At 39.7% G+C, this 20,568-nt stretch overlaps 2 protein-coding genes across 6 annotated transcripts in view; both read left to right on the top strand.

The window, feature by feature from the left end:
• The window catches only part of UBE4A (ubiquitination factor E4A), a 37,234-nt gene extending 24,802 nt beyond the window's left edge, over window positions 1-12,432 (top strand). For all 4 annotated transcript variants that reach the window (XM_069066677.1, XM_069066676.1, XM_069066674.1 and 1 more), the window contains 8 exons: window positions 614-801; window positions 1,388-1,488; window positions 1,594-1,707; window positions 3,625-3,799; window positions 4,233-4,413; window positions 4,892-5,039; window positions 6,245-6,402; window positions 9,189-12,432. In XM_069066677.1, coding sequence (XP_068922778.1) covers window positions 614-801; window positions 1,388-1,488; window positions 1,594-1,707; window positions 3,625-3,799; window positions 4,233-4,413; window positions 4,892-5,039; window positions 6,245-6,402; window positions 9,189-9,315 — 1,192 coding nt within the window. In that variant the 3' untranslated portion in view covers window positions 9,316-12,432. The remainder of the gene's footprint in view (window positions 1-613; window positions 802-1,387; window positions 1,489-1,593; window positions 1,708-3,624; window positions 3,800-4,232; window positions 4,414-4,891; window positions 5,040-6,244; window positions 6,403-9,188) is intronic.
• The window catches only part of ATP5MG (ATP synthase membrane subunit g), an 84,497-nt gene extending 65,251 nt beyond the window's left edge, over window positions 1-19,246 (top strand). Inside the window, exons 2-4 of one of the 2 annotated variants that reach the window (XM_069066680.1) lie at window positions 13,260-13,381; window positions 17,624-17,784; window positions 19,049-19,246. In XM_069066680.1, the coding sequence (XP_068922781.1) occupies window positions 13,330-13,381; window positions 17,624-17,784; window positions 19,049-19,147 (312 nt within the window). In that variant the 5' untranslated portion in view covers window positions 13,260-13,329 and the 3' untranslated portion in view covers window positions 19,148-19,246. Of the gene's footprint in view, window positions 1-13,210; window positions 13,382-17,623; window positions 17,785-19,048 lie in introns of those variants that run through there. The other variant, XM_069066679.1, reaches the window with a different exon arrangement.
• Window positions 19,247-20,568: the final 1,322 nt, after the last annotated feature.

The raw sequence follows: 20,568 nt of genomic DNA, 5'->3' as shown, positions 1-20,568 counted from the left end.
CCCAAACTTAGCATTCTATCTTCTACCTGTGCTTTTCCAGTCTGGCCCCCATTTCTGGAATGGACTCCTCATCTCCACTTCTTAGAATCCTTAGCTTTCTTCAAAGCTCAGCCAGACCCACTAAAGCTGTTCCTAATACCCCCACTTGCTGGTGCTCTCTCTCTCCTCAAAATATCTCATATTTACTTACCTATGTTACATCTTGTATTATCATGAAAACTTCCTGAGGACAAGAATTGTTGTTTTAGTATTCCTAGTACCTAGCCCATAGCAGGAGGCACTGAATAAATGTTTATGGAATTAAATCAAAAAGAGAGATCAGCATTTAAAGTTCTGTATGTATAGAATTGTGACATTCAGAGGGACTCCCAGCCTTCAGATAGACACCACATGAGATGTATTCTCAGGAGTCCTGTTTTGTCCAGCATTGTCCCAGAAATGGATCAGTTTAAAGCTGCATAGACACTCCCTGTGTGTAAAAATGCAGTTAGAGAGGAGTGTGGATGGTACATCGCCATCCTAATTAGTCTAAATATTGAAAGAACAGACTTTTACCAATTTGGTAGTCAGTTCTTCCCCATCCTAGTTATGCTATCTCCTAAACACATTGCAGAATGAAAAACCCCCACCTGAGGGCCAAACTGGCAGAGGTGCTGGAAGCAGTCATGCCACACCTGGACCAAGCCCCAAACCCCCTGGTGTCCAGCGTGTTCCACCGTAAGCGTGTGTTCTGCAGCTATCCCTATGCAGCCCAGCTTGCCGAGGCACTCATCAAAGTCTTTGTAGACATCGAGTTTACAGGTAAGCAGCTGGGAATGGCCCCAACACTGAGACACTGACAGCCGGGCAGATCTTTTGTGGAGAAGAAAGATGCAGTTCCGAGAATATGGGGACTGAATTGAGCTCAATACAGATATTAAATTTAAGGAAAGGTAGAAGTATTTCACCCACTCCTGCCCCATAGTAGATGACCATAATAAAATAAAATTCTTAAGTTATAGTCTACTGCCACATCTCCAGTCCAAGGAGAAATATATCTGGAAATGTATCTCTACAATGCTACTTCACTTCCTCCATTGCTGCTCCTGTGGCACCTTCACAACAAAGCTTGAGGAGTGCCCTGTATTTGGATTTGGTGGTGCTTATTTTCTTGGTTTTTGTTTTGTAGCTTGACTGCTGTTCAGACACCTGCTGTGACAAAGATTTCCTTGCTGAGCAAGGTGCTCTGTACACATCCCACCCTTGCTCTGGGCAGATGCTAAATCTGAAAGCAGATACCACTAGGAGCCTTGGCAGCTTTGGAATGAAAGGAGATTTCAATACCCCATCTCTCTCACCAACACACACACCCTACCTGATTATCCTTTGTTCTATTGCCTTTCTCCAGGAGACCCCCATCAGTTTGAGCAAAAGTTTAACTACCGCCGCCCCATGTATCCTATCTTAAAATACATGTGGGGAACCGATACCTACAGAGAAAGCATAAAGGTAAGATAGCTAATGATGAAATCAGTGTCCTTACGTTAAAAAAAAAAAAACCCAGAGGCTGTAGTTTCATGGTAACATATCTTTCTCTTGGGATGGGGTTTGCAGGGTCTAGCTGATTATGCCTCTGAAAATCTGGAGGCCATGAATCCCCCTCTCTTTCTCCGCTTCCTTAACCTGCTGATGAATGATGCCATTTTCTTATTGGATGAAGCCATACAGGTAAGAAGTTGGTTTGACAGTCTCCATATTATCAAATCATAAATTCATACCTTCTAATCAAAATAGAGCAGCCTCATGTTTCTTTAATAAAAGCAGGATCAGTTTCTCACACTGAGCTTGAGAGTCTACAAATGGAGCCAGATAATGTTATCATACCTGATATGAGGTCACATACAGCCTACCAAGCAGTTTCCCCCTGTTGGCCAAGATCAAGAGGCATTGAAGCCAGCTGGGTAGGGGAAAACTGCCTCAGCAAAAAGATTAAAAGACAGTATGTTTAATCTGGACAATGAGATATTGGTAGAATTAACTCATGGAACCAGATCTGCAAAATTAAAGGGCTTGACTTAGGGTAGGGTTTTTTGTGGGGAATCCCAAATTGTCAATATTCTTCTTCCCCTAAATCTTGAGTGATGACAGGGTGGATTCATAACATTGTTGGAAACACCTATATTTTTAGGTTTTACAGAATATGAAACATAGTTTAGTGTCTTTCACCCCCTTGGGTGTGATTAACGACACCTAATGGAACTGCTTATTGCTACTATAAAAAGCAGGCTTCATCCACTGAGCAAAACTTCTCTTCCCTATGATGGGAACAAGGGAGGACAATTTCCCAGAGGGGAGGCAACCAGTTAAACCTTGGGGACAGCCTCTTGGGTTCATGATGATGACCCCCTTGTTAATTAGCCATACCCACAGCTACTTATTTGGAAACACCAAAGATTTTGTCTTGTGTCACTTTTTTCAAGCTGGTATTTTCAGATAAGGTTCCCTATAAACTTAGGAGAGTTAGAGAACAGGCCCTGTTATGTGCAAATCTTCCTCCCAGCAAGAGCCATTATGACAGAAAGGCAAAACAGATGGTATCCGTATGCAACTATTTGTCATAATGTTTGCTACAAGAATATTAACAAAACAGGTTTCCAAAGAAGTGTATGGTCCTTCTTACAACTTGATAGAGCTTTCTTAATGACAGGAAGCATCTTGATTTCATTTTCTTCTGATTGTGGAAAGATCAACAGATCTGGACTCAGAGGACCAGGTTTAAATCTTGACCTTGGGCAAGTCACCTCCTTTTCTAGTGTCAGTTTCCTCAACTGTAAAATGAAGGGATTGAACTAGATGGTCTCTGATTTCCCTTACAGCTCTAAATCTCATTTCTGATTCCTCATACCTGCCCAATTGACCTAAGTATTTAATTTTCACCTCATACACAGTCTTACAGAACTTTAGAGTGTAGGGGACCTTCATGGTCTTCTTGTCCAACCCATATCTGTTATACTTGCCTGATGAGTAGTCATCCAGCCTCCTGATGCAGGAAAACTTGCTATCTATAAAGTGAGGATAATACTAGCATCTACCCCGCAGGATTGTTGTGAGAATTCAATGAGCTAATTATTTTAAAGCTCTTAGCGCTGTGCCCAGCACATAGTAAACCCTATATAAATGTTAGCTGTTATCATTATAATTATTATCATCTGAAGTAACCCATTTCACTTTTCAGCAACTCTAGTTAGGAAACCTTTCCTTACATAAAGTTAAAATCTGTATCACTTCAATTTCTTCCTATTACTCAACCCTCATGATAAGATAATATGGAGTGTCCCAAAAGTCTTAATCCAGTTTTAAGCTTTAATAACTTAAAAGTTTTAAGCTTAAAGACACCTTCTAGAGTGACAGTTTTCTTATGTCGTCTTGGAAAATTTCATCTACACCAACTTATGCTAAGTTTGCTTTTTTTTTTTAATTGTTTCATTTTAAGCAGATTCTTGAACTATTTTCCCTCACTTGACTGTCTTCCTTTATTACCTAGAAAACTGCCACATTCAAAATGGCCCTTTAGTGTCTTTTGAACTAAAGAAATTTAATTGGAGGATCATGGTTCATCCCACTAATTGTTTCCACTTTCTTTAGTACTTAAGCAAGATAAAGATTCAGCAGATTGAGAGGGACCAAGGTGAATGGGACAGTTTGTCTCCAGAGGCCCGCCGAGAAAAAGAGGCCAGTCTGCAAATGTTTGGGCAGCTGGCTCGATTCCACAACATCATGTCTAATGAAACCATTGGCACCTTGGCCTTTCTAACATCAGGTAAGAACCGGATGATCTGCATATCTAAAAATTAGCGGTGGCAGCACTGAACTTTATTGGGAGGACCTGAACAGTTGACCCTCGTCTGATTGGCAGCATCTTTGATTCTAAGATTAGTCAGTGGGTCTCTGAAGAACATTCATATCAGGCTTGTTGAGCAAATGATTTGATCAAGTTTTACTTAATTCAAGATTTATTTTCACTTTATTAGGTTTTTGTGCAATTGGCTTTGCATATAAAGAGCTTAAGCCCTCCTGTGGGTAGAATAAATACATAAATCCTTAAAGAATTGCATATGGAATATGAAATCCCTCTTCTCCTTCATTGCAACCTCACTTCCATGGAGAAATAGAAACCTTACCTATCCTGCCCTCAGGTAGTTAAGACTTGCTAATAGTTTGACTTCTTAGGGTACCATCAATTTATGTTTCAGAGATCAAGTCCCTATTTGTACACCCCTTCCTGGCCGAACGAATCATCTCTATGCTAAACTACTTCCTGCAGCACCTGGTTGGTCCTAAGATGGGAGCCTTAAAAGTTAAGGACTTCAGCGAGTTTGACTTCAAACCCCAGCAGCTTGTTTCAGACATCTGCAACATCTACTTAAACCTTGGGTATATGAAAGTGGATTTTTTTCAGATCAGAGAGAAGGCTGATACAATATTTTACAATGTAATCATGGTTGTAGGTTGGCAGAGTGGTCATTTTGTACAGATGTGACTGAAATGATGGAGTTCTAATTTCTTTAAAAGCATGTTTTCAGAATTTAAACTTTACCCTAACAAGATTTAGTATGATCTGATACATGGAACATTCTTTGGGGTGATGTTTTGCCCTCCATGTGTAGAGATAAATTTGAGAGGTTTTGAATTGAAAAGAAAAATAAAATTTTTAAGCCTGTAGGGAAAAACTCACTAGGTTTTTCACCCAAAATGTTGCATGCAATTTTCCTATATCAAATGTATAATCATGAAAAAAAAATTTATAATCATGGCTTATAGGTGATAGAGACCTTTGATGAACCACAGCACACATATCCTTTGTTTGACATATACTCTTCCACATTGTTTCTCTCTGATTCCGGCCATCCAGTGATGAGGAGAATTTCTGTGCCACCGTACCCAAGGATGGGCGATCTTATTCCCCAATGCTTTTTGCTCAGACAGTTCGAGTCCTGAAGAAAATAAACAAGCCTGGAAATATGATTGTGGCTTTCAGCAATCTTGCAGAGAAAATCAAGGTAAGCCAAGGCAACACTGTGTAGCTGCTTACATCCTGTGCTAAAACCAGCCTGCCACTTCCACTACTCTGTACCCCAAAAAAAGTTGCTTTGAGGAAATATAAAGGTGTATAAAAATAAATTTATTATAATCAGTGATTTGATGTGCCGTCTTCCTATTAATTTCATTTGTTTGACATGCTCAAGTAAAAACTTCATTGGTTTTAAAACCCTGCTATAGGAAGAGAAGAATGTAAAAATACTTTAATTTTTCTTCCCAGGGGTGGTTTTTGAGGGGAAAGGTAGGAAATGGTTCAAGGAGCCTCAAATAAGAACTATTGAGACAGAACTCCCCCACCCAGGTGTTTTGTTGCCATTAATTCATTCCCTATAGATCCTAGTTAATTCTCTTGGCTGATTTACATTATTATATTTCTGCATTGCTTAAAGCTAAAATAGTTCACTGTTTACAAAAAGCAAGGCTCCGTTTGCAATTATCCTGTTTCACAAAAGGCAAAACTGAAATAGAAATGATTAAGGAGTATGAACCTGTGCAATGAAAAACTGGAACCCAACTATCCCTTATACCCAACCTATCCAAAGCATTACTTTTTTAGAGATATCCTTCCTTTTCCTTGATTGAACTACTTATTCAATGAGTGAGGCTTTCTTTCTGCGTAGAACCTTTACTAGGCTGATAAAGAAATCAAATAATGGTAAAGCTAGGTTTCCACTCAGATGACAATTTAGTGCCTTGCTTATGATGGTTGACCATTGATAGCTATATTTCCATATGTAAAATGTGACTGCTCTTGTGGTTTCTCTACCTAAAACCAGAAATAGCTTTTCATATTCATACACAGCCCACATGGGAGATTCTGTAACTATGCAAATGACAACCTTATCTGAATTCTGGAATTTAGAACAGGCAGAAGAAAAGAAAACATTCTTTTCTATTGTGGTGTTTGACCTTTACATAGCAATATATTTGAAACTCATTTCCAACTCACAGCAGCCAAAATGAATTTTGGTCTGGGGGCAAAATTGGTCATCTTGTTTATCTACTCAGATGTTCATGATACCTTCTTAGTGAAAAAATAAACATTAAACTCACTTGTTAGTGCTAACAGTAGTACATGATTTGAGTGTTCAGGCATAGCCATTGAGCCTTCCATAATCAGTGACTTTGGAAATCCAGCACTAACCACATGGTTTATTGCTTTCAGTCTCTTGCAGATCTTCAGCAACAGGAAGAAGAGACCTATGCAGATGCCTGTGATGAGTTTCTAGATCCCATCATGAGCACACTGATGTCAGACCCTGTGATGTTGCCATCTTCCAGAGTTACTGTGGATAGGTCCACAATAGCCAGACATCTGCTCAGGTATTCACATTCTAAAATCAAACAAACCTTGAGAGCAGAAGCCATGTATTATATTTCTTTGGTACAATCCTTTTCCCTAAACAGTGAGTATAGAGTTATGAGTGTAGTAAATACTCTTTATATTTATTAACTAATTGATCTCTCTGAGTGGGCAAGAGAAATTTAATACTCCAAACTAGGCATATCATTCTGAAATGTTTCCTCATAGCTTATCACTTCCTTTCTTGAGAAAATCAACAAATAGCATACATTGTGAAGTAAATCAATTTGAATTTTTCTTCATAAAAGTTTAGTTTTCAATCTGTACTGACCACACAGGTTAACCCTTGTCCTGATGCTATAGTTATACTTAGCAGTGGTAGTCAAAGTATATAAAAGCTTTTGCCAGCCTACTACTTAAGCAGCTGCCAGTAATTGGATATCACCACCATGGGCAATGGTAACCTCTACTACCTGGTTACTTAAGAACCCTGTTTTTAGCAGCAATAGCAGGCAGAATTAAGGATGAAAGGATCCTTGCCCTTACAAGTTCGTCTGAATTTGGTGGAAGGTATTTTTTAACTTTAAAAGAATAATACATATAAGGAATGGTTCAATGGAAAGTAGGAAGAAGTCAATGGCAGGTAATAAGGTTATAAAAACAAAGAAATAAAGACATCAGTAGTATTATTTTTAAAGGGAGACAGTGAGGCAGTGTGAAGGAAGACCTGTGTTCTGTGGATAAATAATAGTGTATCTAACACATACACCACAGATAGGACCATGAGCAAGTCACTTAACTTCTCTCTAAAAGCTTATGGTGTAGGATAATGATTGATTTGCATTTTCTCAAAAAGAGTTTTCTAAACCAATGATACCCTAGGTCTGGACCAAGAAAAAAGAAAGCCACACCATGACTGGTGAGACTGGGTGCATGACACTGTACTAGGTAGTACTTTTTCCCATTTTTGTAAGAATTTTCATATTATGATAGGCTTGATATGCAGAAAGGACACTTAGCATCCCACATAAATTATTATAAGCCTTCCCTTCTCTTACAAAATCCTATTCTCTAGTTGCCCGACATAACTCAATAATATTGTGGATCAAGCATGTATTTACAGAATCTCTGCGTTTTAGGATCATTACTCACATGATAACTCAGTCTCTTATAACTTTTAAGAACTTACCAGACAGAAACCACTGGCAGCTCAATACAGGTAGTTTGGATATAGTTGCCTCTAATAGTTGGACACAACTGAAAAACAACTAACAACAAAAAGCCTCAGGGAGACCTGAAGTTTGAATGCCAAAACATGGGATTTAAAGCTTCCATTGTCAACTAAGTATTACCTGAGCAATAGCATTTGGGAAGAGAGAAGACAAAGGGAAGGAAGCTTTTTTTGGAGGGGGTATGGCAGGGCAATTGGGGTTAAGTGACTTGCCCAAGGTCACACAGCTAGTTTTCTGTTGAGTGTCTGAGGCTGGATTTGAACTTGTGTCCTCCTGACTCCAGGGCCAGTACTCTATTCACTGTGCCATCTAGCTAAGCCAGGAAGCATTTATATAATACCTACTATGTAACAGACACTGTGTTAAGTGCTTTATAAATACTATCTCATTTGGCCTTCACAACAACCCTGGGAGGTAGGAACTATTACTATACCCATTTTACAATTTAGGAAACTGAGGCAAACAAGTTAAATGCCCAGGGTCAAACATCTAGTGCCTGAATACAGATTTGAACTCAAGCCTTCCTGACTCCAGGCCCAGCACTCTATCCACTGCACCACTATTTGGTTATATTTTTTCAGAGGCTAAGGGAAGGAAGCTAATTTATACCAGAAGTCTCCCCTGGAGGCTACTTCTAGGCAGCTAGGTGGTACAATAAATAGAGTGCTAGACCTGGAGTAAGGGAGACCTGAGTTCAAATTTGGCCTCAGACATTTACTACCTGTGTGACCCTGGGCAAATCAATTAACCTATGTGTGCCTTAGTTTCCTCATCTTTAAAATATAAATAGTTGGGGCGGCTAAGTGGCACAGTGAAAAGAGCACTGGCCGTGGAGTCAGGAGGACCTGAGTTCAAATCCAGCCTCAGACACTTAACACAGAACTAGCTGTGTGACCTTGGGCAAGTCAACCCCAATTGCCCTGCCTTCCCCCTCCAAAAAAAAATTATATATATAAATAGCACCTACTTCCCATGGTTGTTGTGAGGGTAAAATGAGTTATTTGTTATATTGGCTTTACAAACTTTAAAACACTATATAAATGCTAGCTATTTTAGAGTAAAAGGTTATTCTCTGTCATGGACCCTTTTGGAACTCTAATGAAACCTGTGGAGCCCTTCTCGATTTTTTTTTCTTTTTGGAGGGCAATTGGGGTTAAGCGACTTGCCCAAGGTCACACCACTAGTTTTTTGTGTTAAGTGTCTGAGGTCGGATTTGAACTCAGGTCCTCCTGAGTCCAGGACCTCTATTCACCACGCCACCTAGCCGCCCCTCAAAATATTTTTAAATGTGTGAAATAAAGACATACTTTTTCTCCCATCCAAGTTCATGGACCCACTGAAATTCATGGACCTGAGGTCAAGAACCCCTGCTCTACAGTCTCTAATTTTCTTAATTTTAGCCCCTCCCAAACACAAAATGAGTGTTTCAGAAAGTAGGTTGACTTGTACTCTCAAAGTCACACAGTCACTAATTCTGCTTAATGAAAAGAATCTGTCTCAAACATTGCTTGCCTCAATGCCCTATAGTGTTAGACATTGTTACAGTAAATTTCTCTCTCTTCTCTTTCTCCCAGTGATCAGACTGATCCCTTTAACCGTAGCCCCCTAACTATGGACCAGATCCGGCCAAACACAGAACTGAAAGAGAAAATCCAACGGTGGCTGGCAGAAAGGAAATTACAGAAGGAACAACTTGAGTAAATACTGTGAATTTAACAAACCAAAAGCCAACCCCAAGAATGTGGATAAATAATATATTGATCTCTGTCTCTCCCTCCTTTTCCCTTTACCCCTTTCTCTCTTCCTCCCCCCAAATCCCTTTGTTTCACTAGTTTCCTCTTTTTCTCTCGAATTCCCCACCCTTCCCTTTCCCTTTTCCTCTCCCTTCCCCCACCCCCAGTCTCTTCCCTCTCTTCTCTTTCTTTTTTTCCTTTCCCTCAAATGGAGAATTGCTGTTTCACAGATAATGGTAGTTATGACTCTTAAGAACTTTCAAATATGTTTTCCCCTGGCTTGCTGATAATTATGTCTTATGTGACATCACCAAATTTAGAAAGTCTCCAATTTTCACCTTTTTGTTTCCTCTTCCTCTTTTTGTCCCCTTCAACTTAGACTAATAATATCAGCTTTACTAAGGCTTCCTGGTGGTCTGAATGGGGGAGAGGCTAATTCCTTATTTCATTTCTCCTAAATACTAGCTACTTACCATGTAAATTGCTCATTATTTTTGTTATTCACTGATATTAAGGAATTGACATCACATATTTTGGTGGCAGTTGGCACAACCAAAAAAATTTTGGCCAGGTCCCTATCAGATTCCATAAGCTGGACTTCAGCGTTTCTCCTTGTTACAGCTCTGTAATATTATTGGTATTTTTGTTAGATAACAAAATTTATTGTGAATAAAATGTCTTTATGTTTGCATAGGCTTTTTAAAAGGTAATACACAGGATAGAAAGAGGTTATCTTATGCAATTTCTGTCAGAAGCCATGAGTTGTGTGGTCTTGGTGTTTGTTATTTTGGAATGGTACCCAGGGATACCATCTTATCCAACACTCCCCTGTGGGGAGCCCTTTCCAATTATAAGATTTAACACTATCATATTTTTTATGAAGATGAGTGGGACATAGCAGCAGCTTTGACATGTCTAGTTTGTATTTCCAGGGGTAAGGGCATACCAGTATCTGTTTAGAGAAAGGCATATACCTATTGATTCCTCTGGCATCTGCAAAACAAAAACATCCTAACTGCAGGGACTAAAATTAAGTAGGAGAAAGTATGACAAGTTGTATTATGAATAGGGTCCTTTCCTATCAATCAAGTGAAATCACTAATATCCAGCCAACAGCTGTCGTGGTCAACACAGAATATGTATCTCAGTGTACGTATTATTTAGGTGCAGTATAAACTGTATACCAGTTTATGTTGTGCCTTTTGCATGATTATATGTGTGCAGTTGTAGTGTGTAGACACATTTGCTGACACTTTCATTCTAACTAAATAAGAGTCTTAGATTGTAAAGTATGTGTATTACTGTATATTTGGGCCTGTGGCCAGAAGATCTGACAGAGCTGATCTCAGCCCAGCTCTGTATTCTCACTTAAGAAGTAACTTGAGAAAAACCTTGGCCACATACATTTTGCATATTTGCTAGTGAGTTTCAGTCCTATCCTCTTTAGGATAGGTTGATTATGATGGATAGGCAGGCCACACTTGTTAAGTTTTATAAGTTAAGTTCTCCATTTATGTGCTGGAAAAGGCATCATAGTGTTTAAAACCTTTGCTTTCCTCAAGGACTATTTTTATATGTATTATACCTGTAAACCTAGAAATTCCCTAACTGAAAATTAATTTAATACATTTAAATGTTTTTTAAGGAAGTAGGGAGCACTGGTCCTTGATTTAATGTACATTAGAATGGGCTGTGACCTCTTTAAAATGAGTTGGTATAGGTCTCTGGACAATGTCTATTGAAAGTGGTTCTAATAGGTTATCACTGTCTTAATGTTTGTCTCATATGGAAAACCCTAAATCAGATGGGCCAGAGAGGGTGTCCTAGATTGTGTTAGGTGGCTACCACATGCTGCCTTGGTTGTATGTGATCTAGGAACCCAGAATTCTTTCACCAATGCCACAATATGTCTGATTTGCTCCAAAATTGGTTTGTTACCTTGTCATGTGCTTCATTTCTAATCCATTACCCGGTAGCATTCTGAGAATGCATTGCGTTCAGTATCAAGCCATCTAGCTATTTCTGTGTCTCTTACACATACACTTAGAATGTAAAGAAAACAAAGACCAGAGGTTTACAGGGAAAAGTGATGGATAAAGGTGAGCAATGGAAACCTCAAGTCAGCTGTCCCCAGAAGCTTTCTAAAGAACTTTCGTGCTGCCTCTACTATATATGTCCATTGTATTTCTTTCTCTGTGTGGCCTTTAGATTGTAAGCCTTTCTGGGCAAGCTATTGAAAATCTACTTTCTTGAAAATCTGTATGTATGGCTGAGGCACTATACAAGTGATAGTGCCTAACACCTGCTGCTGAATTTAACATCACAATCCAACAGAATGGAAGAAGTATGACGTTTCTGTGCCTTTCTTTCTCACAGTAAGTTGAATTAAGGGCACCTATAAAATAAAATTTTTCAAATGACCATCTTCATATAGGCAAGGGTATTAACGAAGCTCAAGAAGATGGTTTCATTTCCTGCAAACTCTGAAGCAATTCTTCTTTAAATTTGTATCTTGAAGGGACTTAAAAGAGGCTTCTTAAAGCACTGGAACATTTGATGAGAAAACAAAGACTAATCAGTTCCAACGTTGCTCATAACTTTGCAAGAGTGATATTAAAATTTAATATTTAGTAGATTATATCAAGTGGTACTAGTTTTTTTTTTTAAGATACAGTTCTTAACGTGTGTATGAAATTGAAGGAACATTTCCATCTCTGCAGATGGCATTTTTTTTTAATAGTTGAAGGTGTTGGACCTTACCAAGACTGCTCTGCTTTATCTGATCTGGTTGCTGAGTAGCCATTACAGAAGGCCTATGCTGCTCAGGTGCCTCTGCAAGCCTGGGGCTGGTACTGCACCGTGCTGTAGTATCACGTGAGGAAATAATCCGCAGGCCCTGGCAAAACAAACGGGAAGAGAATCCAGAGCAGAAAAACGGAGAACCCAAAGTTTTGCCGTTCAAATAAAATTTAGTCATCAAAACCGTCTGGGAAAGGTTCCCTGTAGGTTACCGCTTGTCAAACCTTTGCCTGGGGTGTTTGTGCATAACTTGTATTTAATAAATACCTGCCTAGAACCACGGTCACCACTACCCTCTCTTTATTTCTCAGTCTTCGGTACTAGAGGTGGATCCGGGCACGTGGTGTGGCACAGCGCCATGCCGGGCAGACCGCCACCTAGGTTCTGGGCGAGGGAGGGGCAGGGAGCAGACGGGAATGGACACAAGGACCCGGGTGACAGGGGGCAGCAGTTTACGAGCCGAAGCTCCGGACGGCGACCATGACGCGGGCGCACCGCCGCCCTATAAGCGTTTCTGATCCCACGATGCTGGCTGGGGAACCCGGTCCCTCGCGTGTTCCACGTGAAGAAACCTCTTCAGAGGGCATGGTGATAGGTCCAAGGTCACACAGCGGGTCAGGGGCAGAACCTGGACAGAAGCCCGGAGCGCCTTTCTCCGCCCAGGGCTCGCTCTCAACCCAAGCAGCAGCCCAAGGACAAGCTCCGACTAGCACCTCCAGGAGGCGGTACAAGGGCACCAGCGAAACTAGGCCCGGGGGTGGGGGGCAAAGGGGGAGGAGTTCGTGCGCAATGCAATGCTCTCCTTTACGCACGCGCTTTCCTGACTTCCGCAACTCGTTCCGTCAGTTCCGAGCTCTAACCACGGTTGCCCAAGTAATCGCCTGCTTGGATTTTTCTTTAATGTGTTCTTTGTGGTCACCGCGAGGCATATATAATACATAAAAATATTTTCCATATTCTGTTATCTCTCTGGGTCCACTTTCTCTGAGTCGACTGAGTTAAAAGTGCCCCGTCGTAGGAACCCTAGAGGTGAGGCGCGCTACGGACATCCTACTTCGTGAAGATGAGGAGGGGTCCTGGGGCTTGGGTCCTTCCGGGGGGTGACTTTCAGCAGAGAGCCTGGGGCCCGGACTGAGTGAGGGACGGTCTTGACCAGCCGTGTGCTCCTCCTCTCGCCCCTGCTATGGCTCAGCTGATCCGCAACGCTATCGAGAAGGCTCCGGTTCTGCTAAATGGTGAGCGGAACCTTGTCTCGTCTTCTTCCCTGACTGGGCCGCGGTGGGGAGAAATGGGGGAAAGCGTACGGGGACGCGGACAGAAGAGGGCCTCCGCGGCCTATCCCGCCCCGCCTCACCGGGCCTTTAGCCTTCGCTCTCCAGCACTATCTGGGTTCTACCCTGGTCTGAGCGGCCCCATTTCAGCCCCAAACAAGTCGTGGGTGGGGACCGAATACGAAACTCTCGTGAGGGCTGTCCCGAGTACCTCTTTATCTGCCACTGCTTTTGGTGCCAGGGGTCACAGGGCACTAATCTCAACCCCTTTGGTTTGGACGCACCTTGGAACAAAGGGGAAACTGACTGCAGGCAGGCGAGGATCCCCCAGAAGTTGGACCACACTTTACCCCGAGAACCCGGCTGTGCACGAAGTGCTTTGAAACTCAGAATTCACGTTCTGTTTCCATTCTCCCTGCCAGGCGGCCCTGTAAACCATTCAGTGCACGTAAATCTGAGCCTAGAGTGTGTTTGTGGGTGTAAACCCCTTGCACCCCGAGAACCAGAGAAGAATTGAGCTTGGAAAAAACGAGCTTGAGAGCTGGGAGCATAGTGTAGGGCAAAGAATGAGGACCTCAGAGCCCAGAAAGACCTGCTCCTGATCACTGCCTCTTACACTGGTTTTGTGTCTTTGGACAGCTTGCTTACCTGTTTAAGTTTCCGACTAAGCAGCTATAGTAGTACTTTGCCATATATATCTTAGGGTTGCTGTGAGTAGAACGATTTGTCAAGCCTCAAGGCACAACAGAAGTGTGAATTCATACCGTCCAGACTGGCCTAGTGATAGAGTATTCTGCTGGAGTTGAATCACTGATTGACCTATTTGATAACTTGAAAATTATGTCATGCTATCCAGTATTCTAGATGAACCATTATTTAGTCAACAAACATTTATTGAGGGCATCTTTGTATAGACCAGCCTTTGTTTTATTCAGGCCTCGATTCCTGAAGTGATTTCAATTGTAGCACTTTCTTATTAAGTGCCCAGTTTATTCAAGGGACTGCTGGAAACTCTATGCCTTCCAGCTCTAAGTCTACAATCCACGTAGCAGTTCTCTAGAATCTAACAGGGCCATTTTGCAACATCCCTATTTTAAATGAGGCCCTGAGTGATCACATAGCTAATAAGGGTTACAGCTAGAATTGGGACCCATATCTCCTGACTCCACATCTAGAACTCTTGCATTGTAGGAAATATAAGCAGGAAATGTGAGTTTTTTTATCAAAAAATAAATACTGTTGAACTCTATGCCTGGCATAGTCTCATTCTCTTCCATTACTTCCACCACTTACCACTCCTCCTTAGTAATAGATTAGTCCTATTCCTTGACCTTTTCTCATGCAGGTCCTAAAAGGAACAGTACCAAAATTGCAAATGCCATAGAAAACAACCTCTTTACTTAGAAAATATTGATAAAGAAAGCCTTTCTCTACATTTTGCCAATGAAACAACCACATTTGCAAAATGCTGTTTAACTGAGATAACTAGATATCAGTTATCATACACATCCTCATTCAAGCAAGGGGTACCAAAATAGAACGTAAATAGTCTTTTGTTATCTGTATTAGATTATCCATTTAGTGGTATACCATTGAGCATTCCTTTGGGGATCTAAGATGCTTTTCACCTTCCCCTAAGAAACAAGCACCATCACCAGTAGGTGTATGTTCAAGGAATACTGGTTGGTTTTAATCTTAACCCAACCAAAATAGAAGAATAAAAATAAATAACAAAAATGTCATTATATCCTCTCAAGTAAAATGAAAATGTCAGCATTATTATCACTATTGCTTGCTTCCATTAACGTGGATAATTGAGAGAGGTGTCCTTTTATTTCTAGAAATTACAGAAAAAATATTGGTGAAGCCAAGTCAGTAGTAAAATAGACATCTATTCAATCTAACAACTAGTCCAGTGTATATGTGCATATATTTTGAAAGTTAAATGTCTACTCAAAATAAAAATGTTATTTTAACTTGGTCTTGGTGGAGCTCATAATTACATCATTTCATAAGCTGTCAAACTTCTCCAGTGATTAAGTATATGACAAATTGATTCTCAGTATAGTAAGAAATCTGAATGTATATATAAAGCATCTGATTTTGTCAGAATGGATTCTTTTACATCAGGTAAATTACAACTCCTCTCTAACTTAGAAGATCTCACCACTTGTGATAAGGCCTTTCTAGATTTGAGTAGGTTGGTCCTCAGACAATGTAGTGAAGCCTATGACAGGCCTGTGCTCTGCCTTTTCAGCTTAGTAGGACCTACATAGCTTGTGCTTCCCTGAGAGCCTCAGGTTTGTCCCCATGTTCAATAAGGTGTCAGTGGAAAACATTAGAAAACTCTTAACTCTTCCCCTCCTTGCCCTTCCACCCCCAAAAAAATTTTTTTAAAGGTGCAATGGAGAGAACGTAATCAGGAATCAGGCAGCCTAGTTTGTAGTAGAAACATGACCACTAACGAGCTCTGTAACCTTGGTTAAGTCACTTTACCTCTTCTGTGAAATGAATGGTTCTAATCAACAAGCATACATTTAAGCCCTTACTGTTCTGTCAGACACTGTGCCGAGTAATGACTAAAGGATTTCTTGTTTTTGTGTGTGGGTGCGAAGTATCTGAGGCCAGAACCGATCCCAGGTCTCCCAACTCTGGGGCCTGCGCTCTTATTCACTGCGCCACCTGGCCACCCCGACTAAAGGATTTCTAAAGACCCTTCCAACCTTAAATTCTATTTCTTAGTTTGTGAAACCATTGGGGAAAAGTATCATTATCTTACATTTGAACTAGTTTAAAAATTATTGTCCTATCCAAATCATGCTTCTTAGTTATCCTCCTTTATTGGCCAGCATGAGGTCTTTTCTACATCATTTCTTAAGACATTTTGCCGTCTCCTTAAATATTTACATCTTGCACTGTCCCAATAGAGAAGGGATACATATATCCTAGGGTCATAAATTAGAGCTAGAAGGACCTTTCCAGGGCATCTTTGACCTAGTCCATTCCCTTCATTTTGTGGATGAGGAAACTGAGGCCCAAAGAGTTAAGACATGTATTTGAGGCCACACAGGTAGTAAGTGGCAGAACTGGGATTTGAACTCCGGTCTTCTGACTATAAACCTAGCATTCTTTCTACTCTACCACAATGCCTTCCAGTGAATAAATTCAGAAGGAAACCACATACCTTGTATTTGCTATTAATTTTTCTTCTCAGCCAGATCTGGTAGCAAAATCTCTAACAACTAAAAACTCAGTGAGTTAAAATTTTTTTTTCCTTTTTCCAAGCTTGGTATTTCAGGTGCTAATTAGAAGTAAATTCCAGTAGGGAGGAGGAACAAACAAGGGATGTGGATCCATATATTTTACTGTATGTTCATAAATTTATTTTGTTAATTGTATTTTGCTTTTTGTTTTTATTCTTGTAATTTTCATTCAAAAAAAACATCTTACTATTATTAGTGCTACAATTTTGTAGCTACCTTGGTATAAATAGTAGCTTTGGTTAAATCAGAAGAGGACCAGCTTTTCTTAAATTGTTAACATAAATGTCTAAGGACATTTTATCTTTGTAAATACTACTTTCTTCATCCTGGCTGGTACAGGCTTTTGCAGTATTGTTTCTACTGCTTTTGAAGGAAGAGCAGCTGTGCTTTTGTTAAAGAAAGGTTTAATCCAGCACATATTGATAATAGATACTAAAAATGGATGCTAATTGGTATAATTCCATTTGGATCAAGTTATTCGTGCCAAATATTGTGACAGGTTTTTAATCTGATTCTAAATGTGCCATTCTTCCCTCCCCCACCCACTCCTGTCCAGTCTCTACCAAGAATTTATAATACAATTGCTGTTACTTTCTTAATTTATAGGACCAACAATGCACAAACTATGCAGTTAAGTGGATTTGCCATTCATAAACTGGGCAACGGTACTAGCTTCTAACTAGTGAAGTCCTTGCATAATAAATTGTGCTTAAAGGCTTCCTGCCTGACTGAACTTCCCCTGTGACACAGGTGTTAGGCATATTTAATAGCTGCTTGTTACCAGGGAGCAGCTTTGACTCTTCATACAGGGTGCGCATTTGATACAGGCAGTGAATGAATGTGGTGCATGAATAAATATTTGTGTCCAGCCCACACATCTGCTTCTTTCAGTCTCCAGTGAGTTCATCCTGGTTTTGGTTTTTGGTTTTGTTTTTTTTTCCAGCTGCTGCAACTTATTCGAAGCCTCGATTGGTCACATTTTGGCAATATGCCAAGGTTGAGCTCGTTCCTCCAAGTCCTACTGAGATCCCCAGAGCCATTGAGAGCCTGAAAAAAATAATCTCATCAGCTCGAACTGGTAGCTTCAGAAATCTCACTGTTAAGGTAACCATGGGCTAAACGAAAATAAATGTACATGACAGAAAATGCTTTCCCTTGAGATTTTTCTGATCATTTTGATTAACATTTGTGTTTTCAAGTGACACTAAATCCAACAGGATATATATAGAGGTTAGGTCTAATTTAACTGCTTCTGAAGATTTTCACCTTAATAATTTCTCCATCCGGATGGAGATCAGTCCTTGTACCCATTGAACCCCTTCTGTAGCAAAGAACTGACTTTTTGACTGGGCAGCTCTTTGTTTCATTTTACATTGGTTTCTATTTAGATGATTTTAACCAAGATCCAGTTGCTTACTTTTGATGACTCGACATTTTTGTGCATCTCTAACTCTGAGGCTTTCTCTAGTTCAGCCAAAAGGTCTGTTTGAATGTATCATAAGCAGGAAGCAGTGCTCTCCTGGAAGAAAAAAAATCCAGACCTGGCAAGTATATAATAGGGTATGAAAGAATATTAAATTGCATAAAGATAAAAATCTAAAAGCTATAAGGAATATAGCTTGGAATTCCATCTTCTCTTGCTTGACCTAGGCTATAGAATTCAAAGGGAATAAATTGCTGCTGAGCTGGTATACCCACATCCTGAAAAAGTTGGTAATTTTTCAGACTCAAACTTGCAAAAAGTAACTGTAAATTTAATATTTAAGTAAAAGAAGTCTCAGCCATCTTTCCAAAGAATAGGAAAGGAAAAGTCTTGAGTTCAGTGTGAAAATGGTGTTATGTATTTCTTTGTCTTTTAGAATCTAGTTTGTGTCTACATGAGGGGCTGGCAACCAGATGTTTGAGAATTTTCTTTCACCAGATAATTGTGAAAGAAATTGTATCCATCCAAGAGACAGTTCTCATCCTTTAATATTTTCTTCAACAAGACAAAAATGTCTGCTTGGAGACTTATTTTCCTGTAGCTTATCCTTCCATATGAACAGCACCTCTAAGTATTCCAACTGTTTCTAGCATATGTGGATAGTTTTAGTTCTCCTAGATTGTCTCAAACAAGTAATGAAAGGGGTAACGCTCAGAGCTTTGAGGACTGCTTTTAAAGTTTTTTTTTTAAACATAAGCTCTGAGCTACTTAGTTTTTATAATTGAGAAATGCCCTCTGTAATTGAATGAATTTAACTTTAGTCAGTAATTCTTCTTAAATTGATTTGTCCTGGACTGAATAAAAACTGATGGAGAATAGTTAGAAGAAAGGAGAAAGCATATACCCTAAATAAACTGGCTGTTTTGTTTTGTTTTTCTCTTTCAGGAAGCTCTGCTAAATAGTTTGGTGGCCACTGAGGTATGCATGTGGTTTTACGTTGGCGAGATCATAGGCAAAGGTGGCATCGTTGGATATGATGTTTGAAGACCAACTCTTAGCATCTTTGTGTTTGATTTATCCTTTGTGTGTTCGTGGAACATAATATACCTAGACTTCTAAATAAAACAAGGAAATAATGTGGAATTTGGCATTTTCTCTGTCACATAATATGGGGGAGGGGTTCCCTTGGTATTTATATCTTCTCTTTCTCTGTCATTTGGGTACTCTTTTTTGCCTTAGTGATTACATCATCAACATAGATGTTTTTCAGTCTCTTTCCAACTCTGAAGAATGTAAGGTACCTGTTTAGTTTGCTGTTTGATTTCCCTTTGGTATATTTACTGACCAGAGTCCATCATTTGAGTATATGAGAACAGGGAATTTTAGTTTAGGGCCCAGGTATTTCAGAAAAAGGTTTTAAACTTACTCTAGTAGCAAAATTTAGTGTCTAAAAAAGTAGTATAATGTCTTTTATAATTTTTTTTTTGCTATATCTGCGAGAAGAATGCAGGTAGCTACTACTGCCAACAGAAATATTGGTAGGTTTATTCTTATCTTCAACACAGCTTTACCCATAAGAGAATAGTAGTGGTATGCTAAAAATGAACTTGTCAACATATAATACTACAGAATGAATGAAATTTATTTTAATAACTCCATCTCATTCTGGCACTAGTCTGCTATGCCACTAAACTCATGTTTTTATTACAGTTTTCAAAAATCTTAAGTTCTATCTTTGTATGAGGTCTCAAGTAATAAGGTGTATTCACAAGTTGGTACCTGTTGGTTAAATAACGATAACAGATTTTTTTCACCATTATCACCAATTTCATGAAAGAACAAATGCAACAGGCCAGTGTGAAATTAGTTGATTTTGGTTTGTTTTTTCTCACTATTTAGTAATGATATCTGAAGCTTTTAAAAAAAGGCAACCTGAAATGCTTGGAGTTAATCAGCTAAAACTATTTTGTAAGCTTGTGATAGTTCATGATTGGGAATGGTTACAGTCTCCATGTGATCTTATGAACCTTGCTTTTAGTTCCTTGGTAACTCCAATCCCCTGGCCTCGCTCTCTGGTACAACAGGTGGCATCTCTGCATCTGCCTCAATGAAGTATTGTGAGAATTGAGTGAAATAATATATGTAAGGTGCTTTCTAAACCTTAAAGTGCTTTATAAAATGTTAACTAATATCTCTTTATAGCTTATACGAATAGCTTGTAGATACTAATGGTTGGCCTCGTTTTCTATCTTTCAGGGAAATATGTATTTGAAAAAGCACAGAAATCAGAGTCAGAAAAGACCTGGGTTCAGATCTTGCCACTAATGCCAGTTGTATGACCATAGGCAGGTCTCTAAACCCTAGTTCCCCCATTTGTAAAATAGAGATGATAATTGCACTTAACCTTGAAATATTATAAGAATCAAATGAGATAATGTATTCAAATCACTTTACAAACATTGCTA

The sequence above is a fragment of the Petaurus breviceps genome, unplaced genomic scaffold (assembly GCF_028583685.1).
Source record: "Petaurus breviceps papuanus isolate PSGF00001 unplaced genomic scaffold, PetGlider_PUasm1.0 90723, whole genome shotgun sequence".
Lineage (NCBI taxonomy): Eukaryota > Metazoa > Chordata > Mammalia > Diprotodontia > Petauridae > Petaurus > Petaurus breviceps.
This window is presented reverse-complemented; position numbering and strand designations above follow the sequence as displayed.